This window comes from Rhipicephalus sanguineus, chromosome 1 (genome assembly GCF_013339695.2).
Source record: "Rhipicephalus sanguineus isolate Rsan-2018 chromosome 1, BIME_Rsan_1.4, whole genome shotgun sequence".
Lineage (NCBI taxonomy): Eukaryota > Metazoa > Arthropoda > Arachnida > Ixodida > Ixodidae > Rhipicephalus > Rhipicephalus sanguineus.
In genome coordinates, this window is record NC_051176.1 from 256179430 (window position 1) to 256195897 (window position 16468).

Here is a 16468-nt window from a genome sequence, read left to right on the forward strand (position 1 = left end):
CTCTTTAGTTGCTTTCGATTGAGGTATAAAGCTGATTTTTAGTTGGAGCACCACGTGGTGTAAATCGCGTCTCAATGTGCACCAAAACGACGATTTTCTGAAATTCGTGATTTTTTCACGTAATGTTTAGAAACTCGAGGGGTCTGAAAATATTTTTATCGCAAAATATACCTTCTGTAGAGTAAGTATTCATTACTCGTATATTCATACAAGGCGCAATATCGCAATGGAAAAAAATGCAAACATAGAACATTTTGGCGAAATTCCTGGAGGCGTATATGGCAGAAAAATTTTACTAATATTATTGAGCTTTAAACAGCTTACACAAACACCTTTGCTTAATATGTAAACCAAATTTGGTATTAAAACAAGAAACAATACTCTCAGAATAAATTTTCTTACAAACAACAGCCAGGTGACATTCTGGTAAATTTGGAAGGCACCCACAAGGCCAAAAAATTTTTTCCCTCATAAATATTCTAGCAATTCACTCTTTTCAACGTAATAAATCGGCACGATTTTTTTTCAGTACATTTGAGATAGTTGCCAAAATGGCTGGGACGTTTGGCGTGGAATGACCCAAAAGTGGATTAGGAATACAATTTGGTGATGGTATTTGAGTTCTTTTGAAATCAGTTTTGTCCTAAAGTAAACATGAATCAAGAAACAATTTATGGGGATATGAAAATTGCAAGAAAGCTCTAGAGAGCTGGTATTTCACATTAAAACTGTAAATGCTGGTAGGTATGCTCTTAATACTGCCATGCAAATAAGGATCATAATGCTATAAAGCCTAACAGGAAAGGTGCAATGCTGAGGTTGCCATGTTTAGTTTCATTTTGATGTTGTGCTGCATGTGAATCTTGAAACAAAGATGCATGTTCCTATTTACTTGCCAGTAACGGTGGTCATTGGCAATAAAGAGGAACATGTGTGTGTGTAAAGGCACAGCTGCACTCCTCCTCTGCAGAATTTGTGAAATTGCCTTCATGTTCTTGAGATTCCCAAACTTACTTCATTATGCTCCCTCCCCCATACACCTTCCTAATGATTTTAGCACAACCACAAGTGAGGAACACAGTTTAGGAAGCACTATCTGAAAATACTGAATTAAAGGCACACTAAAACTTGTTTGGCAGAAGCATATTTGATGTTGACTATACAACATGACTATACAACATGTGGAAAACAGAAAAACTATGTGGGTCTGTGGACCACATTGAACTCACCTACACAAGAGCAGCATTCAGTGTAAAGATAGTCAAGGCAGTAGAAACAGTCTCTGTTGCAGGTGACGTTGAGTTTGTCACACTTGCACGATTGTGTCAACATGCACTTGCTCACTATGGATGCACATATGGCTTCATTGCAGGCCAGGCTCAGGCTCAAGGCACACGCCACGGCCACTGCCAAAGGCAGCAGCACCTGCTTCAACATTTTGCTCTGCAATGTACAAAAGGTGAGCTGTAAGAGCATGTACAAATGAAATATGCAGTCTGCACATTAAGCAGTGATATGATTTCTTACATTGGAAAACATTGCAGCATATAAGGTGACACAATAGAGTTCATCTCTAAGTTCACAGCTAAGTTCAGATGGCTCATAATATCAATGGCACCATGATGTGATAGACAAGACAGTGCAGGAACAAAACTGAAGTCGACTTCATCTGAAGATTACATTAGTTTCTATTTTGTTGATTTGGTAAAAAGTATAGTGTTTTCGTAGGTGTAGGCAACCACGAGGTAATCATGGTGGTAATACTTGTTGCAAGCACATGTTTTGCTTTTTAGGGACCAACTTGGAAGTGGTGTACCATGGTGCTTTTACTGTCTCTTTCTGTGTCCTCGTCTTATGTAATGCACAAACATTTTCACTCCTCATCCAATTTTCACAAAAGTTTTCTCAGCAGGAAAACCATAATAAACATGTATTTCTTTGTTGTGTAGGCCTGTAGCATGGAGATGAGAGGTGTGGTTGTAAGCAGCCATCACCAGCAGAGTGCACCCTTTCATGCTTTAGCCTTAACCAAATTACGTGGCTTTCATTCTGGAGAAACTTCTCTGGGCATCTGCTCAAGTATGGAGCAGGCAGTCTGGGCACAACATTTCATCTGGGTCAGCAAATGTCACTCTGATTGATTGACATTTCGAAAACCACTCCATGAAAGCAACACGATTTGCCACCAGGTCTTGCTGCAGCATGCCTAACAATGAAGCTTGGGACAGTGAGGAACAGTGCCACTTAACCCTCTAAAGCTTTGCAGCGACATTCTACATTGGTATTGGTACATAGCACAAAAAATTTGTCTACATACACCGTGGCTTCAAAACTGTTGACGACTGTAATGCAGTGAGAGCGCACATGTAAAGCAAAAATTCTTGCTTTACTTAGCAATAAACAAAAGGATACACAAAAACCCTTCCATAATCGGTCAGTGAACTCTTGTAAATAAGCAAAACTAAACACCTTGCCTTACAACATTTTAACTACATGACTTGCATGGCCCCAAACAACTGCTAATTATATGGCATTATTTTCTTATAATTCTGAACAGACCAGATGTGCACATAAACAGCATGGATGTGCACATAACTTGTAAGTGGACATGTGCATGCCAGCAAAAATATCTTCCTTCAAATAAAAAGCTGCTTCCTTTCTCATGTTACTTAGCGTTTATTGTCATGAAAACATCATGCAGATTATTATTTACATTAACATAACTTAATGCTGGATGCTCAGTGTTTTATCGCTATCCCATGTCAGTTTTGTATTTACATCTTGCAAATGTTGCCTGCATGTTCTGTACTTGGCTGTTTGCATTGCCTGCTGTCACAGAAAACCTACCCACGCGTTTCGTTTATCGAAGCAGCACATAATTTCGGCAACAGAAATTCGCTTTTTATTTGATGGCACACCAAGGTACAGCTACATTGCAGTTCTGCAATTGTCGAGATGACAACGTGCATACATGCTGAAATGCTGTATGCATTTAAGATATTAGGATGCAGTATTTGTCACCGGGATTTACATTGTAAATCACTTTAAATAAGTTAACATTAATAAAATCGAAGCACCTAATTGAGCGGTTGACATTGATTGGTTTCTGCTCCCGTCGGACACAGGAAAGTTCAGTACAAATACGCGGTGGCTTCGCAACGTTCAAGCTGTACCCGTCATTAGTTGCGTGTGAAAAAGAAAAGGCGAGGAGCAGTGGTCGCACGGTCGTCGCGTGTTTACCACCGGTAACCTATATTGCGCGAAACCGAACAAAACACGGCCTTCGAGCGCGTTGGCAACGAGTGCACGACGGACTCGGCCATGCGCGCTCGGCGGCGAAGTCCGTCAACTCTGGTCCGAGCCACGTCGAAAGCCGCCTAATTTGAATGGCGGCGGCGGCGGCAGCAGTTTATTGGGCGGCACGTGGTGTACTCGGCGCCCGGGCCCCGGCTTACCTGCTGGCAGCTAGTCGGCCGGGGCGGGCCGAGCGCGGCGGACGCACGCTGGCTCGGGCGTCATGGTCTCGGCGGCGCGCAGGCAGTTATCAGGCGACGCAACTTGAGAGAGGGGCGCAAAATGGAAAGTTGAGCGTCCAGTGGTTGGACGGAGCCAAGTGGGCCGCGGCCAGCCGCATGCCTCGGCCGACGGGGGAGGGCAGCAGCCGAAGGCGCGACTCCCCCTTGCGTGCGGACGAGTCCAAAGAAGAAGGCCCCAGGCAGTGCAGGTGCAGGATTCCTGCGCTCCCGCCCCTTCGCCCCCCTCCCTGCACTCGGTGGCTTCCCACAGGGGTGGTCGTTCCCAATGTCCCCAGAAAGAGCCGGCGCAGGAATGCGCTCAAAGAGGCACAAAAGCAAAGCGGCACAGGTGTTGATTTCGAGGCAAATGGTGGGTCCATCTCGCCCACATTCCGACCCAACGAAAGCTCGAACAATTAGTCGCGTGCATCTACCGGCACCACTTCCGGCGCACTCAGGTAGGTCTCTGTCAGCACGCCAGACACCGGCGCGCTCCCAATTAGATTCGCCACCCCCCTCCCCCTTTAGTAGATAACGGCCTCTTCAGCGGCGTCAAGTGGCACGCATTCGGCTCGCACGTCCTTCACACTCCTGCGCAAACACGCGGGGCCGCATTGTTGTTTTTTGTGAACCCCCTCGCGCGCGCACTACCGCTTCCTCTCAAAAGCTCTCGAGGGCCGACGACAATGATCGCGCGTGAGGGTGATGGAGGTGACTGTTCCAGGGTTGTTGTTGGCCTTTTTTCTTCTCTCTCTCTCTCTCCCTCTCTCACGCCGGAAAGCAAGGAGTTGTGGTGCAGGAGTTTATCGGTTATAGGTCCGACAGGAAAGAGTTTCATTTTGCGCGGTGACCCCGGCTGCATAAGTTTATAGAGCCGCAACTCCGCGATAATCGTTGTTGAACGGTTATGTCAGTCTGCTTGCATTCAGTATATCGTTGTTTTCGGCGTCGCTTTACGGCAGCCCGCCGTGAAGATGTGAAAAGCTTTCCATCACCGGTTTGTTATCCCTGGCTAGTATCAGGTTCTCGCGCAATATAGTTCTAGTTCAGTTATGGAGCTGTAATTCCAATATGTAATGATTTCGGGTAAACCTCTTCCGAGACGGTGACCGCCTCTCGCATTTTGCTGATAGGCTTGTTGCCTGGTCTGAATATTATGGTTCATCAAGTGGCGTACGTCTGACAACCTGGCTTGAGGTTGAACCCTCCAACTCGTCGTGCATGCGCGCCTATGATGAGACCGCGAAATATATTTCATCCAAAGTCTGCTACATGAGGGCGTCGTTGCCGTCGCTACCACTGTCATCGTTCTTAATCGTGCCGGCTCATTGCATGCGTATACCTCGTAGACCTCTGCTCAGAACACGTAGTTTCTTTTGATTTCGTGTACTCTCTTGCAGTACACGTAACCTACAACTCGCAGAAACTGGCATAACCGCAGGGGTACCGGCCGACGTACCACTTGTGGCAGCATTACGTGCAGCCGCAGACCCCGAGGTTATCATAGCCCACTTGTTGCATAAGATCATTCATCACCTCCTTTAATCTGTCTTGTTCTTCGCTCATTTGTGATATAAAGTGCACTTTACAGCGGGACTTGTGCGTATACACGGTCGCAGACATTTCGCATCATGCACTTCGCGTTTTCTCCGTCACGTGGCGGTACAGCGTGGTCACAAAAGTGCATATAACCGCTCCATCCTATTGCTATATAATCCCCGCAGGAGTTCGTTGAGCAGAATGGAAAAGGCTTGGCATTCGACAGCATGCTCAAATCGTGTCAAGCAAGTGGCGAGCGTCTGAAATTGGACAACCTGCATGCTGTTCAAGACGAAAATAGCAGTCGCGTTTGCCGTTGAACGTCTTGTTCAAATCCTAACGCTGTCGCACTGCTCCATCTGCAAGAAGTATGTGTGCGCTCCACTGATCACTTCAGTGGGGAGGGTATGCGCCATGAAAAAGTAGCTCCGCGCGCGGCCGCTGCTGTCTCGGGGCTACCATTGCTAAGAAAGTCGTTCGTGTACCGCTTCCGACATTGCTGCACCGTACAAAATGTAGAAGCACTTCTCACTTTCTCAATATCTGTACCGCCGTCACTGCTATACAGGTTGTTGATCTCACTTTGGTAGTGGCTTTTAAACTTCTGAATATACTCTACATAGCATAACGTAGCGGAGGTGCGCGCTTTTGAGCACGTGACGATGAAGGCGGAGTACACGTGCTTAATTCGTTGCTGCTCACGTATTGGCAAGGTGCCCGCATATTTGGTGATGCTACATTGCCCGTCGGTTATGCGCATGGGCATCGTGAATAGCTCACCTGGCGACGAGTGTAGCATTAGAAGAGGGAGCAGATACGCACTCAGGCTCGCACGTATAGTTGTGACAGGTTCGGTGGAATATTCTAGAAGACAGGGGCGTAGCCGGGGGGGGGGGGTTCAACACGAAATTTTTCAGTTTTGCTTGCGTATATATACATGCGCACATACAAACGCACGCATGAACATACATAAAGTATGGGTGAACCCCCCCCCCCCCCCGAAAAAATTTCTGGCTACGCCCCTGATTCTAGATTAGGTATACGAACACTTATTATACTAATTTACTGCGATTCCGCACGATATTCTAGACAAGGTACGCGAACGCATATACCGTATTCATTTCCGGCGATTCCGCACGATGGTGCCACTCGCCAGTTAACGCAATAGACAAGGCGTGAGTGGAGAGTGGTCACATGAGGAACGGTTAGCTTTGTGGCTTTCATTAGTAAGATCGAATGTGCATCACATTATGAGAGACAACTTGTACAGTTTCGTTTCTAACATGCGTATTGATATGTAAATATAAAGAAGGGCAGAAAAAAAAACCTAGTCATATGTAAAAAATAGGTAAAAAACCTATTAGGTAAAACCAATAGGTAAAAAACCTATTGATATGTAAATATAAAGAAGGGCAGAAAAAAAAAAACCTAGTGCGCGCTAAGATTCCAAGGCAGTTGCGTTTGGAAGGCCCACATAATCATGTCTCTTATGTGTCAAGAATTATGTCATGCAGTTTCGTAACGACCTACTTAGCCTCCCTGTTTCACTTATTGCGTAGTTGACAAATCAGCGTGACGAAGAAACATGTTAGTATAATAACCTCAAAAAATGTTTCGACAAACGAACTGACCTTGTAAACCTGTGCACACGTGTGTGGAATTGGCCGACGTTATGAAAGCTCCCTCTTTTTTGTCGCATGTTTACAAATGCTTACAAAATGTGACAAACCCAGCTGAGCCATGCAGCAAAGGCAGACAGGGGCGCAGTCTTGGAGTGGAAGGCGGAAGCGTACCAGTTATCTCATTTTGGACAGTTTGGTTAAGCGAATAAGATTTTGAAGTTCTGGCGGGACACCTCTCTCGAAGTAATACAGTTATGCACATATTATGAAACGTCCCTTTTATAACGCTCTTCTGAAACCAAGGGTGGTGTCCAATACATCGCGCTTAATATTGAAGCCACTTGGAACGCTTATTACCAGCGGATTTGTCGGGAGTGGATTTACCCACGTAAACGTTATTAGAAACTATACGATCTTTCATGCAACAAAATAAAGATTACGACGAACAGGAATGAGTGATGCCCAAGGTTAGACAAAGCCAAATACGTGTCAGTGATTGAAGAGTGACTCAATGAAGAGTGTGACTCAGTAATTGAAGAGTATGACCTGAGGTGCAGTGGCACCTCAGGTAGTTGAAAGAGAGAGGTGTTACAATCATTACACATTACGAAGTGTCCCTCCTTTTTTTTCTTTTTTTTTCATTGGAAAAATCTCGATCACCTATAGGGGGAGGGGCTGCGGTCACCCTCACCGTCCCAGCGCCTTTGAAGGCACTTGTGACGTACAGTTAATGCGAATTATTATTGCAAAATCAGTCTGAAAAGTTATGTAAAGTTTGCATTCGAGTCAAGGCTAACTTTACATAACGTCGATGGAGGGGCAGCTTTATGTTTGTTAGGGCGATGGTGTCGTCTACTCTTCTGATCGATAAAGTTTGTTATTGCTATTACTACCTCATTATTATCGCCTAAAACTTACGGACTACTTTTAAGCGTCTCATCTCGACCCTGAGCTTGATGAAGCCGCCTCAGCACAAACCTCTTTGTCATGGTGGATGAACGCACGGCCATTTCTGGCAGCCCAATGGGAAAGAGAGAAAACAAGTCAGTGGTTATGTTATGATCTGAAGCCGCTTTTGCAATGCTCGCATAGCTGGCTAAAACCAGTAATTATATTACGACATTTTCTTCAATCCCTCATTCAATCCCTCATTCGCAGCCGAGGTGTTCTATTTTCGACTGCGGAAACTCATCTCGCGTGCTTGCCGGGAAGACTGACACTTGGAGGAGCCAGCCGACCATCGCCAATGCGACCTTCGACGAATAAGAGAGCTCGTAACTGCGTGGGTGAAGGATACGTGAACCCTCGGCCAGGGAGAACACCACAGTGTAAGGCGGCAGCACGCGCAAAAGGCATTCCTGCCATTCTCTCGCCCAAACGTCGTTTTACGACGCGTGCGTTGCGCATTCCAGCAGCCGGCCATCATCGGAGGCGGGCGTTTTCGCCGGTGTGCGGAGCTCCGGCGTGCACCAGCGGTCGCTGCCATCACGGATGGCCGCACGAGGAGATGGACTCGCCGCCGCTGTCGCCGCCACCAGAACTCGCCCCGCCGAGAGGCGCCCGAATGACATTGCGCGGATATATCGCGCATTTCCGGCGAGGACACCAACTAGTTCGCGTCCCCTCCTCCTCGGCCGTCGTGGCCGCGGCGGCAAGGGCGCGCAAAACGGCCCGGCACGCGCTGGCCTCGTTCGCGCATCAGCTTCCTCCGACCGCGTCACCTCGAGCAGGGGTCCGCAGAGCGAGCTTCCTAGCGCCAAGCAAGCACAGCCCATCGTCGTAGAAAGCACAAACTTTCTCCACAGAACGGCCCGCTGAAACTACGAGGGATCACGCTCTAGTGCTGCAGATGTCTTGCGACGTGCGGGAGAAGCTCAAATCGGCTTTCCGGTACCTCCACTTTCTGTGTGTACTATGGCAGTGGATTATCTCTCTCTCTCAACTACCGCCGCTGCCAGACGGTTTGCCAACCTAATGTACTGGAGGGGGCAGAAATTAACGGATGTCGACTGTTTCGTTTCAGTTCCATGGCGGAGACGGTAAGCTTGGTGGATCGAAAAACGGTAAGGACCGCAAAACGTCTCGTCGGTCGTTTATATGGAACCATCCGGCCCCGTAACTAGCACATGCTATCACCAGTGCTTCTTTTCTTAATCCGGTTTGTCGATCCCGAAACGCAATCTTGGCGTAGTGCCCATCAGATCCGATCGTGCACTGCAACAAGGCGGCAAACCGGGAGCTGACGTTTTAAATAAAATGGCGCGCACTGACTCGTTTGTCTTTCTTCTTTTTCCTCCTCGCTTGCGTGGTTGAAATACCGCATGCTCGTGCCTCTTGCAGCGTGCGTGAGCGTGTGTTACCTTCTCCGTCGTTCGAGTGCCACTCATTGCGACACGACATCGCCAGTGATCTGATTTCAGGTATATATAGTTAGGCTGCTAAAGTACATCAAGCCGACGTGTTGCATCAAAATAATTTTACGTCTGCAAGGTATTGACCACGGTGTAGGCCCAACAGGTTCGCACTGTTCCGATTCAATGTTTCGTAAATAATGAGACGTCTGGTGAAAAGCATAAGTGAATCGACGGCGTGCTGGAAATCAGCGTAAACGAGATGATTGATCGAGTTGCGAGCGAGTTAATGCAATAGCGCTCGAATTTCTCGCTTTACATACATAGCGTGTCGCCAAGCCACAACCGCACGTATACACACGCCACGTTCCAGAGTTGACAGCCCGAACACGCAACCCAGTGGACGGGGAAGGGAAGTTTGAGGCACGCGTTGTACATTCATCGTGACTCCTCAGAGTGCTTAGCACAAGGGAAAAGTCCCTAACTGCGTGGAGGTTTCCGTCTGCACATGCTCCGATCAACTTGGACGCGCTTACGGTCTAAACAAGAAGCATGAACACCGCTAAAGTTGAGCATTGCAAAGCCCGGCCGGTAACGATTACAGAAGCGATGAAGCATATATTCGCTGGTAGAGTGCAATCTTTTTTTTTTTTTCCCTGCATGGTGGCCGGGGTCGGCGACGCTGGTGTGGTTAATAGAATCGTCGTAACGCCATACTGCCCTTGCAAAGTACCTACAGCTTTCATCGTTGCCAACGCAGACTAGCTCTTCAAGGTGGTTGCCGCTTGTGTCACATTGTGTATAGGACGGGTGCGCGAGGACATACGCATGCGCGTCAGTTTCATTTTGACCGAAGGCGTGGGAATGCAATGGGCAAATGTCATCGCCGTTGACGTCGTGAGATCGATGGAAAGACACCGCCGTATTTTCAGAACGCGTGGTGTAACAGAAAGAGGGGCATGCCCGCGAGGGTGAAGCGAAAACATGTTTCGGGACGCCGAAATTTGCTTCGAGTCTCTCACCGCATACATGCTGCTGTGGAGATCGACCACGTCGGATCTTGTGATTCAACACATTTTACGGCTTAAAAAAAAAAGTTTCACTTGTAAAGACACGTTCACCATGCGTTCGTCATTGAAATATTCAGCCCGTTCGCCTTGTTGACTCGTGAAAGCTTCGCATACACCGATTCCCAAGGTGTGCGAAAAAAAAAGTGAACAAGTCAGTTCTGCGGTTCATTCATAGTCCGACAACCTAGTATAATGGGCATAGCGGCTACCAGAACTTACTCTGTAGTAGGCATTTATAGATTTCAGAAGCATTGCACCGAAGATGTCGCACGGTGCATGTCGGGCATTCAACGTTCGAAGCCCTTTCTAGCAAAAAACTCACTTTAGCCTCATTTTGCGAAGGTATACAAGATCAAAGTGGTTAGTGGATTTTCACTAAAGAATCATTATGACCAAATTCTGCAGCAATTTAGTGAGTGGGGCACGCTCAGTAACACTGACAGAATTCAGCGGGCTGTTTTGTTTTTTCACTACAGAAAGTTTCTTGGAGCGAAAATTACGTTCTATCATTAATTAGTGATGCATTTGTCATGAGTGCTGTAAGCATATGAGCTGTGCTTTTCTTTAGTATACATTTCGCTTCACACAAAAAAAAATAATAAACTAGCAAGCTTGCACAAACTATATATATATATATATATATATATATATATATATATATATATATATATATATATATATATATATATATATATATATATATATAGTTTGTGCAAGAAAAAAGCTAGGTCAGTTTTACCTCCGCACCATTCAAAATGGAAAGATTTAATAGGACTGACAATTGGACTATAGAAGTGTTCGTATTTACGAAATGGCGCCACGAAGTAAGACAAAAACACGAAGGAGCACAGGGAAACGTAAGCGTCGGCGTTTGTGTTTTCGTGCGCTCCTTCGTGTTTTTGTCTTACTTCGTGGCGCCGCGTTTCGTAAATATCAAATGGAAAGATGTTACTGAGTTTCGCATACATGCATAATATGACGGCTGGAATGCTGAAGCGTGCCTGAAAACAAGTCAGTGCTCGTCGGAAACGAATGACATTCTTCTATGTTTATTCCGGGAGGATATCGTTCTAAGATAATTTCTCATCTCCATGGCTTGCGGAAGCAACCGCAAGACGCCGCTTGCAAGCGATGCTATTACACTGTAGCCATGCAGCTAAGCTCTAATAGCCAGCCTGTCACTCCATACTTGCCATGCACACGTGACATCATCCTCTAATCGCCTGCCTGTCATACGTGCCATATCACGCGACGTCACCACGTCACTGTCCGTATCCCTGCATGGCAAGCGCTGTTTGTACGCAGCGCGCACAGTAGCGCAACCACGAAAAGAGAACCAACGACAAATATATATGTCGTTTTTAACTGAAACTCGCTGCGAGGCGCGTGCGGTACAAGAGTCGAGCGTGACTCTTTTTGGAATCAAGCTGGCGCTTAGTAAAGCGAGCACGCTGTCTCTGCAGTGTCACGGCCGCTGGATGAAAAAGCCCATTCGGCGGCCGTGGCAGTGTTATCGGGAAAGTAATAATGCTTGTTGGGGTTTTACGTCCCAAAATATGATTATGAGGGACGCCGTAGTGGAGGGCTCCGGAAATTTCGACCACCTGGGGCTCTTTAACGTACACGTAAATCTGAGCAAACGGGCCTCTAGCATTCCGCCTCCATCGAAAATACGGCCGCCACGGCCGGGATTCGATCCCGCGACCTTCGGGTCAGCACTCGAGCGCCATAACCACTATAGACCACCGTGGCGGGTCCACTGCTATCGGAAAGCGCTGCATCTATCTGAAGGTGAAAATAACACGTAAAAAGGCGCTGTTTAGTATATATAACGAGATCTGCACATGCATACAGCGCACAACTGGATCACGTGAGCAACGCGCTATTACGGGTGCGACCGCAACGGCCGGCGCACGTGACGCCGATTTAAGTGTCCCTCGGTTAAACGAGCGCTTTGCAGCTCGGCGCATGCAACGTGGGCGCTGCAGCCAGAGCTGGCAAGCATGCAGCGCCGGCCTTCGGCAAGGTCCGCAGGCCGGTCCCCTCATCTGCATGCCGGCCGCGCTGTCGGTGGCCGGTCACGTAGGCAAGAGGCCCCTTCGTTTGCCTTTTGTCCACTCGCAGCGCCCTGGTTCTTATCGCCTATATTTACGATGGTGTTCAATTACTCTCTCCAACATGCCACTTAAAACGGACAAGTGGACGGTGCGGTAGCCGCGACAACCACGTTTCGCTTATGAACTGCTTGCACCATACACCTCACACCTCGACTGCTGACCCGCAGGTCGCGGGATCGAATTCCGGCCGCATTTTCGATGGAGGTGAAAATGCTAGAGGCCCGTGTACTTAGATTTCGGTGCACGTTAGAGAACCCCAGGTGGCCTACGTTTCCGGAGCCCTCCACTACGGCGTCCCTCATAATCATATCGTGGTTTTGGGACGTTAAACCCCAACAGTCAATATTACACCCATCCCCTCAGTGATGCCGGTGAAACAAACTGCCTGAGGCATGCGGCGGCACCCGGTAACATGTGACGTTTTGGTCATGAAATGCCATATTTTCGTTGTGTGTGCATACCAGTGACTCGGCACTTAGAACTCGGGACGAAGCCACAGAAGTGCCTGTGACCCTGGGTTTGTTTCTCTTTGCAATGAAGTGTTCAAAGCCATGTGTAGTCGCTGTGTTCCAAGGCATTGTTTTAAAAATATCTTCCGCGGTTTTACGAGTCAAAACCACGATGTGATTTTAAGACACGCCGTAGTGGGTACTCCGGATTAATTTTGACCACCCGAGCTGCTTTAACGTGCGCCTGAATCTGCGTATGCGGGGGCATTCCGCCCCCGTCGGGATGCTGTCGTCGAACCGGCGTCCTCAAGCATAGTAGCGCGACACGTGACCTTCTAAGCTACCAGGGCGGGTGAGGCGTTGTTGTGCTATCCCCCCCGCCACGCGCACACAAAAGCCACACTTGGGGCGCCATGTACTTGTAAAAAAACCATAATGTCGTTCGTCAAAATCGATGAAGCTTCGGGTGTAAATGCGCAGCACATCTCAAACACTGTGAATCTGTGGATCTACACCCGTATATATTCGCATTCTAGCCGAGGTATAACGAGTAGTGATATAACGATGAAAACATATCACTTGTTGCTGGCTAGTTGGTTCATATATCTTATTGCGATGTCTTACCGTAATCTCCTCAATGCGTTCTACACCGTTAAAAAGAAACGCTGTGGCGCCTGCTGAAACAGTAAATACAGGAAGGACGGTGTGCGGCCTTGTTAAAGACATTACCTGTCCTCACCATCGAAGTTCTCTCAAATTCGTGACAGTTTCTCAATTTTGTATTTATAAGCATTGTAGCATTTAGAAAGTGCATCGCAAAGAACCATGCCGTTCGTGGTAAGATGGCAGTATCCGCTGCAATCCTGCTATATAATGTAGCTGCAAATGAGTCCGTAACTGGAATAATCGTTGAAGTTTTTCTTTTTTTCCAAGCTGGCTTTAATTTATCTTACTAGCTTACACTTAGAAAAGATAACTTAAGTAACTACCCGCCGTGGTGGTCTGTTGGATATATGGTGCTCGACTGCTGACCGAAGGTCGCGGGATCGAATCCTGGCCACGGAGGCCGCATATTCGATGTAGGTAAAAAAGCGATCATGTGCTTGGATTTAGGTACACGTTAAAGGACTCCAGGTGGTCGAAATTTCCGGAGCCCTCCCCTACGGCGTCTCTCATAATCATATCGTGGTTTTGGGACGTAAAACAACAATTATATTAACTTAAATAACTAAAAACTTAGCAACTTATCTGAAAAGGTTTCACTATTTTTATTTTCTTGCTTAAGCATAATGTCGGTTTCTTTTTATACTTGTATTGAAAGTTCATTCTCAGTCGCAATAATACCAAAATGCGGTGTCGCCGGTTGAGGAAAAAAGAAGGCAACATTAAAAAAAAAAAGAAAAAGAAAGAAAGACTTGAGACATCAGCTGCGATTGGTGTGGGACTAGAATTTCTATGACTCGCCTGGCGATATTCTTACGGCAACCCGACCGTGCGCAACGCTTCTGCCAGCGGTATGAACGTATTCGCTTTCTCTTTAACCAGCAATGCGACGTGTTAGATTTCTCGCACGTAGCTGATGACGTGTCTCGTTACATTCGTTTTTTTTTTTTCAGTAACGAGACCAATAATCGGGAGAAGGTGCCCCTTTGCGCCCATATATTCTTTCAGTTCCTCACATCGCAATCTTGAGCTCATCCTTATTGTTATTCCATGTACATCTCGAGGACCGAGCCATGCTGTCTGCAAAACCGGCCTCTCCAGCCTGTTACTAAACCCATCGCTCTTGTTTTTTTTTTTTTTTTTTTTTTTCGCTTAAAATGTATCGCGTCGTTCTCTTGCTTCGCAATATTATCGTCGCCTCGAGGGTTTTATTGAGTAACGCCTTCAGCCCGAGAAAGACACGGAAGAAGCGCACGCTTTGAAGGCTTTAGTGTCAGCCTGCATTTCGCAGGATAAAAAAGAAAGAAAAACGGTCGCCGCTGTAACTGCCATCGCTAGCGCAAACGAGTAGACTGACGACGCGCAGTGCACGTGGCCATATCGTCTAGACCTCCCCCGCTCTCCTCGAGCTGTCACGCAACGCCGTCGAGAAAAAAAAGTATAGTTTCACGCCATCAGCAGTTCACTTCGAAGAAGGCTGCGCAGAAAGGCGTGAGGATTGCGGGCATTCCTCAAGAAGCACGACTTACAAAATTCGGGAGAAATGCTGCGCGATGAATGCCATTCTTTCTTCCTCGGACTTCGACCGCGCGAGCGTTATTCCTGAGAAGAAGAAATGGGATAAAATGCGCGGTCGATCTTTCCGTCTTCAGCAACCGTCGCATGCCGCACGGAACAAGGTAAACCCGAGAACAAGCGTAACGCGATGCCGCCACATACCTGCGAAGATGCAACGCTGCAGCTATAGGCGTCTTCAATTATACGAACGGACATGCTACTGCGGAACGAAGCATATCCTCAGAGCACGGAAGCAAAATCGACTGCCGCTATAAGGCTCCGGGAATTAACTGTCATTCATTTTTATTGTATGTTTAACCTCTCACTTGCTCGTTCGAATTAGTGTTGCGATTGCTCGGGAAATGCATGCTTACACTATTGAAACTTTCCCTATGCGTTCCAAGATTCCAGATGTTCTCCGTATAAGGCTGTTATGGAAATTTAATGGAAGTTATATGGGATTACATATACCCCGTAAAATTATACGGAAATTACGTGGAGTTATTGGAATTGCATACGGAACGCTTCAACAGGGTATTAATGAAAATGTTTTAAATTTGATCAAACGTCGTGGTTAGCAAGGACCGACAATATTGTCGACGATGTAATTTTTTCCGTGGTTGTTGCAGCGGGAGCTTTAGAATACGCGAAGCCCCGCCACGGTGGTCTAGTGGTTATGGCGCTAGACTGCTGACCCGAAGGTCGCGGAATCGAATCCCTGCCGCGGCGGCTGCATTTTCGATGGAGGCGAAAATGTTGGCCCGTGTAGTTAGATTTAGGTGCACGTTAAAGAACCCCAGGTGGTCGAAATTTCCGGAGCCCTCCACTATGGCGTCTCTCATAATCACATCGTGGTTTTGGTACGTTAAACCCCAGATATTATTATTATTATTATTATTATTATTATTATTATTATTATTATTATTATTATTATTATTATTATTATTATTATTATTATTATTATTTAGAATACGCGAAGAAAAAGTTTGTCTTGCTCCGCCCACGCGAGCGCGCCGAAAGTGTGGGCATTGAAACCTACGTCATCTTCGGTTCCTTTGGCAGAGCCGTGCTGCACTCCGACGGAAGTTTCCCGCCGCTTACTGATCCGAGCTGCAAGAGCGCTGTTTATGTGACGAAGGCTCAAGTAAGTAGAGCGAAGCTGTATAAGTTCTGCAGCTGGATTACGATAGCTGGAAACAGCCGAGCGCAATTTGAACAAACGTCTCTCGTATCTTCAACCGTGGCCTCCGTGACGTGCCGTTGCCGGAGCTAATCGACGAAGCCACGCTTCAGCAGTGCTGCACTTGCAGATAACGCGGCATACCGAGGATGACGTCACCGCGTTCGCTCAGCATCTCAAGAATCCCTGCGGCCATAGCCGTTTTTTTTTTTTTTTTGCCAAAAAGTGCTATTTGCGCTCACTTTTGAGAATCTCGCATCGATGTTCGAATTCAGCAGAAATCAAACTATCCTTACACGCTCCAAAGTCCTTTTTTTTTTCTTTCAGAAAGTGCTTCAGCATCCCTTTAACGAGCATACCTGCTGACGTTGTGAAGGACGCGCACCTTATAACCGCAGCGCGCGT

The 16468-nt window shown here is 47.1% G+C and overlaps 1 protein-coding gene across 2 annotated transcripts in view; it reads right to left on the bottom strand.

The window, feature by feature from the left end:
- LOC119378454 (twisted gastrulation protein homolog 1-A) overlaps positions 1 to 16468 on the bottom strand; it is a 44306-nt gene that overhangs the window by 13207 nt on the left and 14631 nt on the right. The window contains exons 1-2 of one of the 2 annotated variants that reach the window (XM_037647588.2): positions 3456 to 3640; positions 1230 to 1443 (exon numbers count right to left, since the gene is read on the bottom strand). In XM_037647588.2, the coding sequence (XP_037503516.1) occupies positions 1230 to 1437 (208 nt within the window). In that variant the 5' untranslated portion in view covers positions 1438 to 1443; positions 3456 to 3640. Of the gene's footprint in view, positions 1 to 1229; positions 1444 to 3455; positions 3641 to 16468 lie in introns of those variants that run through there. The other variant, XM_037647596.2, reaches the window with a different exon arrangement.